The sequence below is a fragment of the Arachis duranensis genome, chromosome 3 (assembly GCF_000817695.3).
Source record: "Arachis duranensis cultivar V14167 chromosome 3, aradu.V14167.gnm2.J7QH, whole genome shotgun sequence".
Classification (NCBI taxonomy): domain Eukaryota; kingdom Viridiplantae; phylum Streptophyta; class Magnoliopsida; order Fabales; family Fabaceae; genus Arachis; species Arachis duranensis.
Window position 1 is genome coordinate 122,608,236 of NC_029774.3, and position 13,223 is coordinate 122,621,458.

Genomic DNA, 13,223 nt, shown 5'->3' on the forward strand with positions numbered 1-13,223 from the left:
CGTATACATTCCTCACTTCTCTTCCCATCTCCAGGTAAAATTCCCCTCTTCAATTTGTTATTATTGTGTCTGCGCGCCATGTGAGTAGATTAGGGTTTCGGTTTCTAATGGTGTATTTTTTTTTGTCTGTTCGAGGAGGCTAGAATTCTGAACTAATATCGTGACTTGATTTGCTTATTATTCTTCTATTGCATTCTAAATACGGTGCTGAAATGCTTTGATTTGATATTATTAAGGTTACGGTTTTGATACGGTTGTTCAGCCGGAAGCTGGATTATTTGTGGAAAATCATGTGCGTTTGTATTGTCGGAAAACATAGGAAAATGTTTGTCTTTTAGCAGATTATTCGTTGTTTCTCTCTATTTCAAAATATGAGGACAGTCTTCCATGGAAACCGAGACTTATCTGAACTGTTAGGGTAGTTTTAACAGAATGCTCACTTGAAAAAGATAATCATTGAAGTTTTTGTGGGGTCTGACAGCTAGATGTGTTTCAAATGTGGTTATGAAATTGACGATATTGATTATTGGATAACCGAATCTTGTAGGAACATAACTTTTTCTTGGTTTATTTATTCTTTGTTGTTAAATTTTACATTTTTTTCCTCATTAGGGTAGTGATATTTTATATATCTAACTTGGCTTCATCCTTCTTTTTAACAGGCCAACTTTGTTGACATTTCTGGAAGAATTAAGATCAATGGCATCTTCCTTAGACATGTCACTTGATGATAGAATAAAGAACAGGAGTAACAGAGGGAGAGCTAGAGGACGTGGTAGAGCCCGTTCTGGCCGTGGAGCAAGCGGGACTCTTGGTGGTGGGAGAATGAATGGTACTGTTAATGGTAGAAGAATGATGACTGGTGCTGTTAGTGCTGGAAGAATGACTGGTGCTGCTCGCAGAGGTCCTCTAATGGTTAATGCTCGGCCATCGTCTTATGCTATCGCCAAGGCAAGCTCAAAAACATGGACCCTTATACATGTGCTTGAGATTCTGAATACTATTAAAACTAATTATGAGAGGATTCTGCAATATAGAAACTCAAAACCAGGAGGAACTCCTACTTTAGTATATGATCCATGGAGAAGCTCATGCTCGATCATTTTGCATCATCAATGCTCTTGTCATAGTACCATGTTACACTTAATATGCACCTAAGAGTTGTTTTTGCTTTTGATTTTGGGGGCTTTGCTACGATCTCTGATGTGTGCAGGAGTTCTTTGGTTATTCCTGGCATATTATGTGAATGAACTTCATTAGTTGAATTTCAAAATGGAGTTCTTACCTGTAGCACAAAAATGATATAAACTATAAGCGGGGCTAAATTCTCTAAACCATGCTAATCCATTTCATTTAGATGAGATGATTAAATGTTTGCTTGGTATCTATGGACTGTTTTGGTGGATCCTACTGCTAAGTTGGTGGTGCAAGAGTTCAGTTTACTTCCCAATTTCATGGTATTTTGCAAAAGGAGCTTTTCGCTTAACATCAGAACTGGAGTTCTCACTTATAGCGTAGCACCAGCTTGTATGCAGTGGGTTGAATTGTTACTCCCCGTTTTCTGTCTTTTTACCTAGAAAATTCTTGAGTATGGGTATGTTTTTTGAATACTTTGCCATGGGCAGATCCACTTCATGAACAACATGTTTTGTTTATTTTCTGGGGATTATCCTGCTCTGACTAATCTTGAAGAATGGTGAATGTCTTTTTTGTGGTCATAATCTGATGTGTTCTTATGCCACTCTGGAATGTGTTCTCTTTGCTTTGGCCAGTCCATTCGCAGAGCCAGGCCTTTTCCATGGCAGCATGATTTATTTGAAGATAGCCTTCGAGCTGCTGGCATACAAGGAATTGAAGTTGGCACCAAGTTGTATGTGTCGAACTTGGACCATGGAGTAACCAATGAAGACATAAGGGTACATATTGCATCATATCGTATCATATCATAAGCTCCCTTAGCCTCTATTTCTAGCCAATTTCTCTGGACATCCACTTGAAACTTGATTTGCAACTCAGGAACTTTTCGCTGAGCTTGGAGAGTTGAAGCGCTATGCTGTTCATTATGACAAAAATGGGCATCAAAGTGTAAGCATCAGATTTTTCATTTTAAAAGTTGATGCTGTTTTTTTCCCCTTTTGTTCCATTCTATTTGTTGGGCAATTTGGGAATGGGTTACAATATGCAAAATGTGACATCTTTTCTTTCCCAGTTTAACCATGCAATAACATGGTTTGCCATATCTTTTGAAGTTCAACAATGTTGTATAAAATTGTTCGCATGCCTTTACTTGGTAATCTATCTCATTGAAAAACGGAGAAGTATATACCTTAACACATCCAGAAGAATTGAAGTTACGTAGGCTGCTAAATTAATTTCTTAAGAACTTGTGGATTGACAAAATACAGTTCTCAATTTGTTTGTTCCAAATTGGAAGCCTTGAGGTTGCCGAATGCTAACAGATTTTGAAGCCTAATCTCTGCAAAACGAGTTTTAGAATGTAGTAGCATTTTGGAAGTTCTCATTTATCCTTTTCTTTACAGGGTTCTGCAGAAGTTGTTTATACTAGAAGAAGTGATGCATTTGCTGCTCTTAAACGATATAACAATGTCCTTTTGGATGGAAAACCTATGAAGATTGAGATTGTTGGTGCCAATGCAGAGTTACCTGTAACGGCTCGTGTGAATGTCACTGGAGTTAATGGGCAGAGGAAACGGACTGTTGTGATGGCGTAAGTTACATTAATTAGCAATAGACGTGTTTGACACATCTATATGGCCATGTCCATGTCTCTGCATCTTTTGTGTAATCAACTAATTATGCCTTTCTCATTTTGGAATTGTGAAAATGTCAAGTACTATTTCAACCCTTGATATCGCTATCCTTCAAACATATAAGCTTATATCTTTCCATGTTGATGGAAAAGTACGTACTACTTCAAATTGTGAGCTGATGTTAAGAGTGTTTGCAGGCCAAGAGGAGGGCGAGGTGGAGGTCCTGCTGTCCCTAATCGTGGTGCTGGCATTGGTGCTGGGTAAGTCTGTTAGATTTGCAATTGCACTATGTTGATATTACTATTGATTCCTCAATGGCATGTGTGTATGAACTTCATAGGCATTATATTTATCTTTTACTACCATTGCCAAAGCAAGTCAAAGCAAGGTTAGCTATTGCTTTTGATCTAACTTGGTCTCTAAACCTTCAGTTTACAATTAAATGTAGATGGGATGTTTATGATAGTTTTAATTTGATGTTTCTGCCACAGATGTTAAAATCTGTTGGGTTTATTATTTACTTGTTCATTTTCTCGAGTTTGGAGAAGATGCTTGTGTTAGATTTACTTTATTCTCTGATCATATGATACTGCATAGTGAAGGCGTGTATTTGATAACGGATGGCCTTTTGATATGCAATCATATTAGCAAAAAGTACCTCGCCATATTTTCCTTTTGCCATAATCCAATTTTGACTTGTTTAAATTTTGTTCAAGCTTATTATATTAGCTACTGAATACCTTGTTTCTATTGGTTTACTTACAGTTGGGGACATCGTGGCGGCCCCCCAAGGAGTGGGAATGGACGAGGTCGAGGTCGGGGGCGTGGCAGGGCCGGTGTCCGAGGCCGTGGGAAAAAGGATGCTGTTGAGAAGTCAGTCGAGCAACTTGATAAAGAATTGGAGAACTATCATGCTGATGCCATGCAGTTCTGAGGAAGCAGTGAAGATAATAACCTCGTAGTACCGGCTAATATTTGCCATGTAGTATGTCCTTGTACAAAATCAGTAGTCTGCCGTTATTATATATCCTACACTGCTATGAGATGCCTACTTGTTTTGCGACATTATCTCGTTAGAGGCTGAATGACTTTTAAAAGTTGTTGGATGATATTTTTCCTGCTCATTTTTATTATTGGTGTAAATTGCAATTGCTTTTGTGTTTAGTGGTCAAAAACTGGAATTAAAATTTTAATTTTGAAACACAATTCCAGGGCTTTCAGTATTAAAGGAGGAACATATGGGATTGAAATTTCTAAATATGGGAATTGAAATTTTAACATTTGAAGGTGTTTTAGTAAATACTTTTATTTATTTTTATATTTATTTTGAATTAAATAGATATTAAGATGCAATTAAATGTTTTATATTTTACATTAAATATAATTAATAATATAGAGATTTTTAGTTTCATTTTTCTAATTTCTGTGTCCGTTTGAATCTCTTTTCAATCGCAGTCTAAGAGTGTGGGTCGTTCCATAATCCCTTGAGCCATGTTTGCATCGAGTGCCTCTTTTATGCATTGCTTGATATAATCCTCGTTCTTTCTTCTATCTATCAATGTAGACATTTTCAATTTTATGGACGCCAAAAATGTACTTGTAGGTCTTCGATTAATGCCGTCGCTATTAAAATACAATAATATACATTTCGGGAACAAATTCTCATAGGATATAGCATTAGTACATAACTATATACAGATAAATTTGGTACTTTTATGGTTTTAGTCATACAAAATTTTGATAAACCATTTTCTTCAGAGTATCTAGCAAATCATGCATCCCACTATGTGCAGCAACCTTTTGTGTGTTCGGTTCATCCAAAATTAGAAAGGTTTGAAAAAGATTGATCGATATTCACAGTTTTTAACATTTTATTTCATGATCAAAACATTGGATTTTGAGACAGCACTTGCCGTCATATTAATCTTAAAATTACAAATAATTTCTCGTAACGCTGTACACACCATCATTTTACCTTTTACATTATACAAACACTGAATTATCTAAAAATAGCAAAAAGCGGTTGGAAAAAAAGAAATTCTCACCTAGAAGATATTATTGTGGCAAATTTGCAACATCTTCTGGCTCATTCTTCTTCTTTAAAAGCTTTTGGACAACATCATCCCAGTTTGGTCTTCCACCACTTGTTCTTGATTCAGAACTTGAGGCTTCTTTCTCGTCACTGGTGCTACCTGTCTCGGCTTCATTGTGTTCACCCGGTTCATTCTCTGCAGCATCCACCGCATGGGGTACATTCAAGCTAACAGCTCTTTCCAAAGCATTCCTATGTTCTTTCTCTATGGTCTGCAATCTCTCGAACTTTTGCACCGATGGAGGGACTATCACAGTTTCGGTACTATGTTCCTTCATTTGCTGCAAGAGAAACAGAAAATACATTACTTTTATTAACAGAATGACAGCATATCGCACGCAAATATACTGACTAATAGATCAACACAAACAGCAAATGGCACTCTCACACTAAATTTCCTTACTTGTAGAGCTTTCTCTGCCTCCCTTTCGATCCAAATAATTCCATGATCTGATGTTGCATTGCAGGATAAGACGATATGCTCAAATCTTCCATCAACAGGAATGGCAGTTCTCACTTCAGGAGGAAATCTCCCACATCTGTGTTTACCAAGAAATTAGGAATTATATTACAATATATTATCGAATAAATGGTCAAATTTGTACCTAAAAGATCATTTGTTCTCTAAATTGGTCTCCGAAAGATTTTTTTAATCAAATTCATCCTTCAAATATTTTAAGTTTCACTTTCTTTGTTGATGGTGTCAAAATTGCTAATGTAGCACGTTAAGTGACACTACAACACATACCTAAGAGTCTCAATTGATTATTAACATAACAAGTTTATGAAATAGATCAAATCAAAATCTAGTTGTCTAATTGAGAGGAGAACTTTAGGCATTAAAATCCCTCAATTTGGGATTAATTTGATCTAATTTCATAAACTTACCATGTTAGCCGCCAATTAGGATTACTAGGTGTGTGTTGTGATGTCACTTAACATACCACATCAGCAAATTATGACGTCATTAGCAATGAAAGTGATAAAAGGACTAACATTACTAATTTAAAATCTTTGAAGGACAAATTTGATTAAAAAAATCTTTCGAGAACTAATTTGGAGAATGAGTGATATTTCAGAGACTAATTCGACTATTTACTGATATATTATATGATCTATCGCAAACCGTCTACGTTACTACAATTGGGTAAAGTAACACAAATCCTATACAAACTCCTCAATCATAAACCAAGATTTTCTATAATTTTATTATTGTTTTTGAAGTATTTTTCTAGGTAGGTAGAACCCAAAAAATATTAACAAAAAACAAAATCACTCAAAGTTGTGTTGTTACTATATCTGATTAACTACATCCTTGCGGTATTTATTCCTTACTACAATCAAAACGAGAATTACCAAGGGAGAAGAAAGGGAAATTCCCACAATATTTGGGAATATTGGGCGTTTACTATAAACAAGAGTGTACGGAAGTGAATACCTGCAAAATTTTCTCTCAACAATATGGTACATTCGTCCAGGTGCATAAAGTCTCCTTGGATCTCTAAGCTTTCTATCGTCTGGTATGAAGGTGTCCCTCAAGCAAACCAAGAATAATAAGCAGGGCAAGCTGTTTAAATCATCAAGGCCTGGTTTAAGAGATCATTGTGATAATTTACTCCACCCAACAGAGATTAAAAATATGAATGGAGAACAAATCACATGCACTTGAAAGTTGAGAACAATAGTGCTCCCACATTGCCGTTATAGGATGAAGGACATTACTTACCAGAATATGGATTTGAATATATCTTCCAATGGAGTGGCTGTTCTTGGCAAGAAATCGTCCTGAAGAAGAATAAAAGCAACTATAATTACTAATTAGAATTAACATTGTCAATGATCAGAAAGTTGAATAAGCAATTAAATGAGCATCTTTTCAATTCCATTGAGATTAGTAACAAAAAGATTGTTGGGGAGAAGAAAAAGCTTGTTGATATAGAATATCTTCCTCGCCAGATTAACATAGAAACACAAATTCTAGCTTTAGAATAAACAAAGTAGTGCCATATAATAATTTGTCTTCTCAAGAATTGTCATGATTGTGACACACTAGCACTATATTAGCAGGAACACAAGCAAGAGCATCGAATAGAATTTGATTCGTTACCTGCAGTACAACAGAGTGTATGACATTGGCATACTTGACAGCCAAATTGAGTGACATACACCTTGCAGGAGCAACGGCATAGCACCGAATCTTCTCCTTTGGTATCCCTCCCAACCTCTCCCTATGATTCACCACCAGTATAGTCAGCAACGACACAACCCCGGAACCAAGGGAGTGCCCCACAAATACCATATCATAGCTGCAACCATTATCCACCCACAACTTCTTGAGGGTCTCCGATTCCTGGTTCAGCAACCAAACCGCCGACTTCAGCAAACCATGGTGAACATACCCGCCATCAAACATCTGCAACATATTTGGTAAGTGGTAAACACTATCAAGGTTTTATAGAATAGCTACATTCATCCTGAATAAAAAAGTGTCCAAGTTTCCAACAATTATGGCCAAGGCATATAAAAATATTCATCACAGTCTATAATAATTCAACATGTCCTTTAATAGATTATGAGTCCTTATAGGCAGATTCAACTAAAACAATTTTTCTTTTTTATAATCAAAACCAGACATAGGCAATTCAAACCTCTCGTACCTAGCTCAGCCCCCAGCCAGCTGATTTACGCGCTCGTTAGTAATCTATACCTAATATGAACAGTTTTTCTTCTTATTATTAGAAGGGACGTTGATTAATCAATTCATAACAAAGTTTGAGCATTAGTTTTCTTATAGCTGCAAGCAATATTAGTATATTACTAAGTTGAATAAATAAATGTTGTTCCAAAATCCAAATACAAACCTGCTTCCCAAGGCGGTTATCCAAAAGGAGCTTGTAGTCACTCTCTTTGGCGAGGTTGAGGCCGCGGACGGCGAGCACGATCTGGCGGTGCTGGTGGTCGGCGTATATGAGATACGGCGGCACGCGGCCTTGGGTTTCAGAGTGGCCCCACGTGGCGCTGTCGTAGGAGCCGATGTATGTGCAGCGCTTCCACAGCCAGCGTGCGCAGCCGAGCACGAAGACGCACTCCACCCCACATGACACTGACATTGGTTTCGGATGTTTTGGTCAAATGGGTCTCCGAATATGGTCGCAAGTTTGGAGTTTGCGGATGGTTGAAGAAAGGAAGATGTTTAACTTGGAAGAGTGTGTTTTCTTCTTCTTCTTCTTCTTCTTATGTGCTTTTGTGTGCCGAGTTGTGACTTGTATTGTCTACTGTTTTGGAATCTTAAATCCTTAATTGGGGGGTTAAGGGGGTGGCGGTTGTTGTGCACATCAGCACATGGAATGGAAGCTTCGAGTGTGAGAGGGTTGTTTATAGGAGCTGGATGAGAGAGAGAGTGAGATTATGACAGAATAGGCATAGCAGCTTCTGATCTTTGGCCCCTCATTCTTGTTTAAATACTCCGAAAATGTGTTTACTGTTCTGATACTTGTCTTCAACTACAGGATTGCGGTTTTTACTTTTTATTCTATTTGCCTCTGCATTAAGTGGTAACTTTTGTTTAACACCAAAGAGCATTGCCATACCTCATTGGACATTGGCTGCTACTTTTATGCTAATTCTATTCTTTTTCTATATATATGATCGTAAATTTAATGACAACATAAAAATAGAGTAAATGTAGCGCAAACTATCCAATACTATATGTATTTAGTTTAATTTAACACTACATTCGAATTCATGACTTTAAAGGTGACACAAATATAATATAAGAATGTAACTATTGTTCTAATGTAATTAAATAAAGAATTTAATTTTTATACAATATTAAAATAAAAAATTTACACAAATAATAATTATTATTATATTAGTAAAAATAATTAAATTTTTAAACTTAATATTTAAAATATTATCTAAATACATGAATATGAACTCTTAAAAAAATAAGTATTATATTAAAAAATTAAAGGTAAAAGGTTATCAATTTTAAGGAGAAATGTTAATTGTGGTTAATACAAATGTCCTTCTTCAAACCAAAGAATCAAAGATGGCGATATAGTCATAAAAAGCATTTCTCATTGGCAGTATTGTTATTGTGTTTAGCAAAATCCGCCGTACCAACCATACATCGCTGACAACCGGGTTTAGCTTTTTCCATTAAACATCTCTTATCTGTAATAATGGCTAATGACTGATGACAACGAGTCATTAATAAGATACTAGATTTCAGAATCTCTTTCTTTTATTTTCTGTTTTATTAGGTTTCAACCTAATCCTATATTTATACAAATCTTAAGAACACACACGTAATACCATGCAATGGAGTTGGTATTGACTAAATTATTTGATCAAAGTAAATAATATCAATATGAACATACAAAATCAACGCTCATTCTATATCCTTCTTTCAAATAAAAAGACTTTTTTATTTAATTATTTTCTGTATCACTTTGCTATCTTATGAAGGAATTTGAATCTTCTAAATTTTGAATTTTTATTTTAGAGGATAAAATGTAATGTTTCACCATTTATTTTAAACAAAAAAAAATATGAGAGAAAAACTATTCAAAAAATAAAAGATCACATTTTATTCTCTAAAATGATATTCAAAATTTAGAAGATCTAAATCCTTGTAAACTTGTACTTGGATTAAGTCTGGATTAAGCGGTCAATAATAAAGAAATAAAATAAAAAAGGCATCAAGAAAAATGTTATTTATTTATTTAGTGTCAATCTTCCTAGCTTTTTTTTAATAACTTTTTCCCCCTTTCTTTTCCATCTGGAAAATTCAATGAAGAATATTCTTTATACATGTTTTGAAGGTGAAGGAAACGCTTTGGCAAATGGCAGCCACCTAGTCCTTCCTTAAATCCTACTTAATTTACAGGCTGGAATATTGAATTGTATTATCCGATCACATCTTACATTGAAAAAAAGAAGAAAGGCTTCCACAAAAAAATTGGCCTAGTTAATGCCTTGTCAACTGTCAAACGATATTCTAGTACAAAGTTGAATGGACCAGACCACTTTGGACTTTGAAGTTTGAGATTGCAACATCATCATTTTTCACAGAATAATCTAATAAGGAGCATATGTTCCTTAAGGAATGTATCATAGCAAAACCACTCCCCATGTTACTACTACTCCTATCACCAATACAAGGCTTCTATGAACATTGTTAGCAGAAGAATCTAAACTTGTTGAGTTCATTGATGCTGCTGTCACATTACCAAAGGTTCCATTTTTGCCGAGACTGCGCATATTTACAAATAAAATCAACAAAGACACAAAAAACATATTATTAATGGAATGAAGCATAAAAAGGCCAATATGTCTTACCTTCCCGGAAATACACAAGAACCGTGACCTGCATTCGTTAACAATGTCATTAGTTACATAACGATATACAAAAATGCCAAAACAAATCAAACCCAACATTTATAATCTTAATTTTGATGTAATAAACAGTAACTTACTTGGATTGGAGGTAGAAATTGTAGCCATTTGATTGAAGTTACAGGCTTCAGAAGATCTTCCCATCAAATGGTAGTAAGTATCAAAAGCATAGTTAGCATGTGCACCCACATTGTCCGGTTCATAGCAGGGTTGGCCCTGAAGCAATGGAGAGCAATCCACCTTGCCAGGTCCACAAGCCCAATCTATTCCAGCCTGCAGCATCTTGGGATCAGCATCATCCTTGGCAACGCAGTAAGTTTGATTTGTAGTATCATTAGCCAAAACTGCTCCTGACCCTGTGAGATGCAATATGTAAATAGGTTTTCCATTTGCATCAAACAATCCCCAGTTCTTTTCAGACAATGGCCCTGCTTTTGTGTCCTCATTGTAGAGCTCATAGATGTAAGTACTAATGGCTATCCCCGGATGCTTGGGAGTTCCTGTCATGTTTAAAACATGTTTGATGAGATTGCTGTTATATGCATTTGCATTGTCTAATGTTGCGTCTGGCTCGTTCCGGTCGCCCTTGGAAGGCCATCCTGTCTCCGTCACCACCACCGGGATATTGGTGAAGTTTAGAAAGGACATGGCGAAATATGCTGCGTCCACCACAGCATCAAACACATTGGTGTAGTGTACAAGTGTGTTCGAATCTATGGCTTCTTTGTTGGGAGGCAGAGGCTTGAAGAGTGCATAGTCCAATGGAATCACCCCATTAGATTCCATGTAATCATAGTACGGGTAAATGTTGAGCATTAGATAGGAGCCTGTTGATTGCAAGAAATCAAGCATTGGAATCAAGATAGGATTCAGGGAGCGGTTAAAGAAGGCTTGGGAAGGAGGGAACGAATCGAGGATCATGGAAGACGAAAGGGGTGTGGAAACTTTGATCTGGCGATCCAGATTCGAAGCGACAAGAGCTGAATGAATGTACTTAAGGGCATTGACTAGGATTTTTGCAACGTTAGGAAGTGTGGTTAAAACCTCAGAACCAACACAAATTGATGTTATGTTAGTGGATGGATAATGTGCTACAACATTTCGGTAAACCCAATTGGCAGCTGTGGAATTTGATTGGGCAATTGCTAAGAGTTCTTCATTGGGGACAGAGACAGAAACTTCAATTCCTGTCTTTGCAAGTGCAATGAGCATGGCTTGGTCAGCATCATACAACCGAACATGGTGAATTTGCTGTGATTTAAGAAGTGCTACTACTTGTGTTGGATGAGGCATGTCTGAGAGAGATGTTCCAATGTTCACTCCAATGAATGCTTCAAAGGTGGTAAAAAACAAACACAAATCAGCATCATGTTCCATTTAACATAAGGTGAAGACCATAAGTTATTGAATTGCAAGGAGAACAAAACCAACAAACTGAGGTGTCCTTCTTTATTTAATGTATCTAAATGATTAGAGGTGGACCACATAAATTGTCATTCAAGAAGAAGATCAAAGAACAAATGCCTATCTACCCTCTCATTATTTTCATTCTAAAAGAAAATATGCAACAAGTAAATAAAAAGGGTTGTGCTTGTGCACATGGGTGTATCTTTTTTATAACTTTGTTCTTTCATTCAAATGTGTAAATACATTAAAAACACCAACAACTCTTCCATGACTAGTATTCTTAACACACTCCCTACCCTAAGATAAATCACAAAGAGAAAAGCATTATTAAAAGTAGAATAATTAGTAGTTGCTTGGAGCTAATACAGTGTTAAAGGGCAGGCAAGAGAAGAACTCATCCCAAAATCCACCTCTGGAGAATGAAGCAAATGTAGTTTTCACTTTCAGAGCACACTTAACAATGAAGGCCAACTCATGAGAAATAATATGTTTTTATTCCAAAGGGGAATGTTAATGCTATAATGAACGGTTCAAACATCAAGAGAATGTGAATGGGAAAAAAAAAACTAATCTTTATCCCTTGACAAAGAAAACACCCATGTTGAGAGAAAGCACAGCAGCAAAGAAGAAAAAAGAAAGTAATAGAAGAGGGCACTCAGTACTCACCTTCATCAGCTGCAAGTAGAGAGATTTGAAGAAGAAGAAGAAGAAGAAGAAGACAAGAATGCAGAGCCATGTCCTCCGGGTTGAGAAACTCAACAATGGAAAGAGGAAGAAGGTGATATATGTGATAATGTGAATGAGAGAGAAAAAAAACAAAAGAAGTTACAATATGGAATTGAAGGAGCAATGCAAGTGGGGAAAAGAAAGGTGTCAGAAAAATCAAAATGGTTAAGGAATCCAAATGAATGCTGCAAACAAGCAGAGTCAGCAGAAAACGAAACCAGATTGCAAGGACCAAGGAAAGGAGAGTGACTAATATTTTATGTTTGCACTTCTTTTTAAGTATTTGGATTCAACAAATATGATAATTTGTTAAAGGTGTATGTGCATGTAAATTACTACATAAATTGGTATTATTTATAGTTAACTGTGTGGTAGCCGTTAAAGTAGGAGAGTTTGGCTTTAGGATTTTGTCTTGTAACTTGTAACTGTAAAGCATATGATATGATATATGAGATGAAAACAGACCAATGGATGTGGTGTGGGGCCAGCAAAAAGGGAAAAGGACCACTGCAACTTACAGACAGGTACTCTGCACTCTACACTCTACATAGAATCAACAACGGTCAAATATTATATGGGATTTCCCACCCTTACCCCTTGTTTTCTTCTCTTCCTCATTCATTTTTAATACTTCTAGTTTGGCTCAATGTGTAAAATACTTTTTTTTTATAAATTGATATTATTAAATATAATTTTTTATTGTATAATATTTTCTGATTTTATTTAAAAATATATAATAAAAAATCACACTTTATAATATCTATAAAAAAAATATTTACGCTTATTGTGTTAAAATTTAAAAAGATCTTATTCAATTTTATTAACTA

The 13,223-nt window shown here is 35.9% G+C and overlaps 3 protein-coding genes across 3 annotated transcripts; 1 reads left to right on the forward strand and 2 right to left on the reverse strand.

Annotated features, from left to right (window-relative positions):
* LOC107481046 (THO complex subunit 4D) lies at positions 1 to 3,914 on the forward strand. Its single transcript, XM_016101256.3, has 7 exons — positions 1 to 34; positions 663 to 951; positions 1,773 to 1,916; positions 2,017 to 2,085; positions 2,541 to 2,728; positions 2,969 to 3,031; positions 3,537 to 3,914. The coding sequence occupies exons 2-7, from the start codon at positions 700 to 702 to the stop codon at positions 3,703 to 3,705; spliced, it is 885 nt and encodes a 294-aa protein (XP_015956742.1). The 5' UTR covers positions 1 to 34; positions 663 to 699; the 3' UTR covers positions 3,706 to 3,914.
* A 706-nt stretch (positions 3,915 to 4,620) lies between these two features.
* On the reverse strand, positions 4,621 to 8,304 carry LOC107480932 (uncharacterized). Its single transcript, XM_016101128.3, has 6 exons — positions 7,725 to 8,304; positions 6,971 to 7,276; positions 6,590 to 6,648; positions 6,302 to 6,430; positions 5,267 to 5,402; positions 4,621 to 5,144 (listed from the first exon to the last, which is right to left on the reverse strand). The coding sequence occupies exons 1-6, from the start codon at positions 7,971 to 7,973 to the stop codon at positions 4,827 to 4,829; spliced, it is 1,197 nt and encodes a 398-aa protein (XP_015956614.1). The 5' UTR covers positions 7,974 to 8,304; the 3' UTR covers positions 4,621 to 4,826.
* Positions 8,305 to 9,747: 1,443 nt separating this feature from the next.
* Positions 9,748 to 12,693, reverse strand: LOC107481045 (glucan endo-1,3-beta-glucosidase 2). Its single transcript, XM_016101255.3, has 4 exons — positions 12,337 to 12,693; positions 10,344 to 11,594; positions 10,207 to 10,234; positions 9,748 to 10,120 (listed from the first exon to the last, which is right to left on the reverse strand). Exons 1-4 carry the CDS (start codon positions 12,404 to 12,406, stop codon positions 9,979 to 9,981), a joined length of 1,491 nt encoding a protein of 496 aa, XP_015956741.1. The 5' UTR covers positions 12,407 to 12,693; the 3' UTR covers positions 9,748 to 9,978.
* Between the last annotated feature and the right edge of the window lie 530 nt (positions 12,694 to 13,223).

Excerpts from the sequence above, each read along its gene's own strand:
- LOC107481046 (XM_016101256.3), top strand. The coding sequence starts at position 700 with ATGGCATCTTCCTTAGACATGTCACTTGATGATAGAATAAAGAACAGG. Across the intron at positions 2,729-2,968 it reads AAACGGACTGTTGTGATGGC|GCCAAGAGGAGGGCGAGGTG; the intron begins GTAAGTTACATT and ends GAGTGTTTGCAG. Across the intron at positions 3,032-3,536 it reads GGTGCTGGCATTGGTGCTGG|TTGGGGACATCGTGGCGGCC; the intron begins GTAAGTCTGTTA and ends GTTTACTTACAG.
- LOC107480932 (XM_016101128.3), bottom strand. The coding sequence starts at position 7,973 with ATGTCAGTGTCATGTGGGGTGGAGTGCGTCTTCGTGCTCGGCTGCGCA. Across the intron at positions 6,649-6,970 it reads TACACTCTGTTGTACTGCAG|GACGATTTCTTGCCAAGAAC; the intron begins GTAACGAATCAA and ends ATTCTTCTTCAG. Across the intron at positions 6,431-6,589 it reads ATATTCAAATCCATATTCTG|CTTGCCCTGCTTATTATTCT; the intron begins GTAAGTAATGTC and ends TGATTTAAACAG.
- LOC107481045 (XM_016101255.3), bottom strand. The coding sequence starts at position 12,406 with ATGGCTCTGCATTCTTGTCTTCTTCTTCTTCTTCTTCTTCTTCAAATC. Across the intron at positions 10,235-10,343 it reads AATTTCTACCTCCAATCCAA|GTCACGGTTCTTGTGTATTT; the intron begins GTAAGTTACTGT and ends TAACGAATGCAG. Across the intron at positions 10,121-10,206 it reads TCTTGTGTATTTCCGGGAAG|TCTCGGCAAAAATGGAACCT; the intron begins GTAAGACATATT and ends AAATATGCGCAG.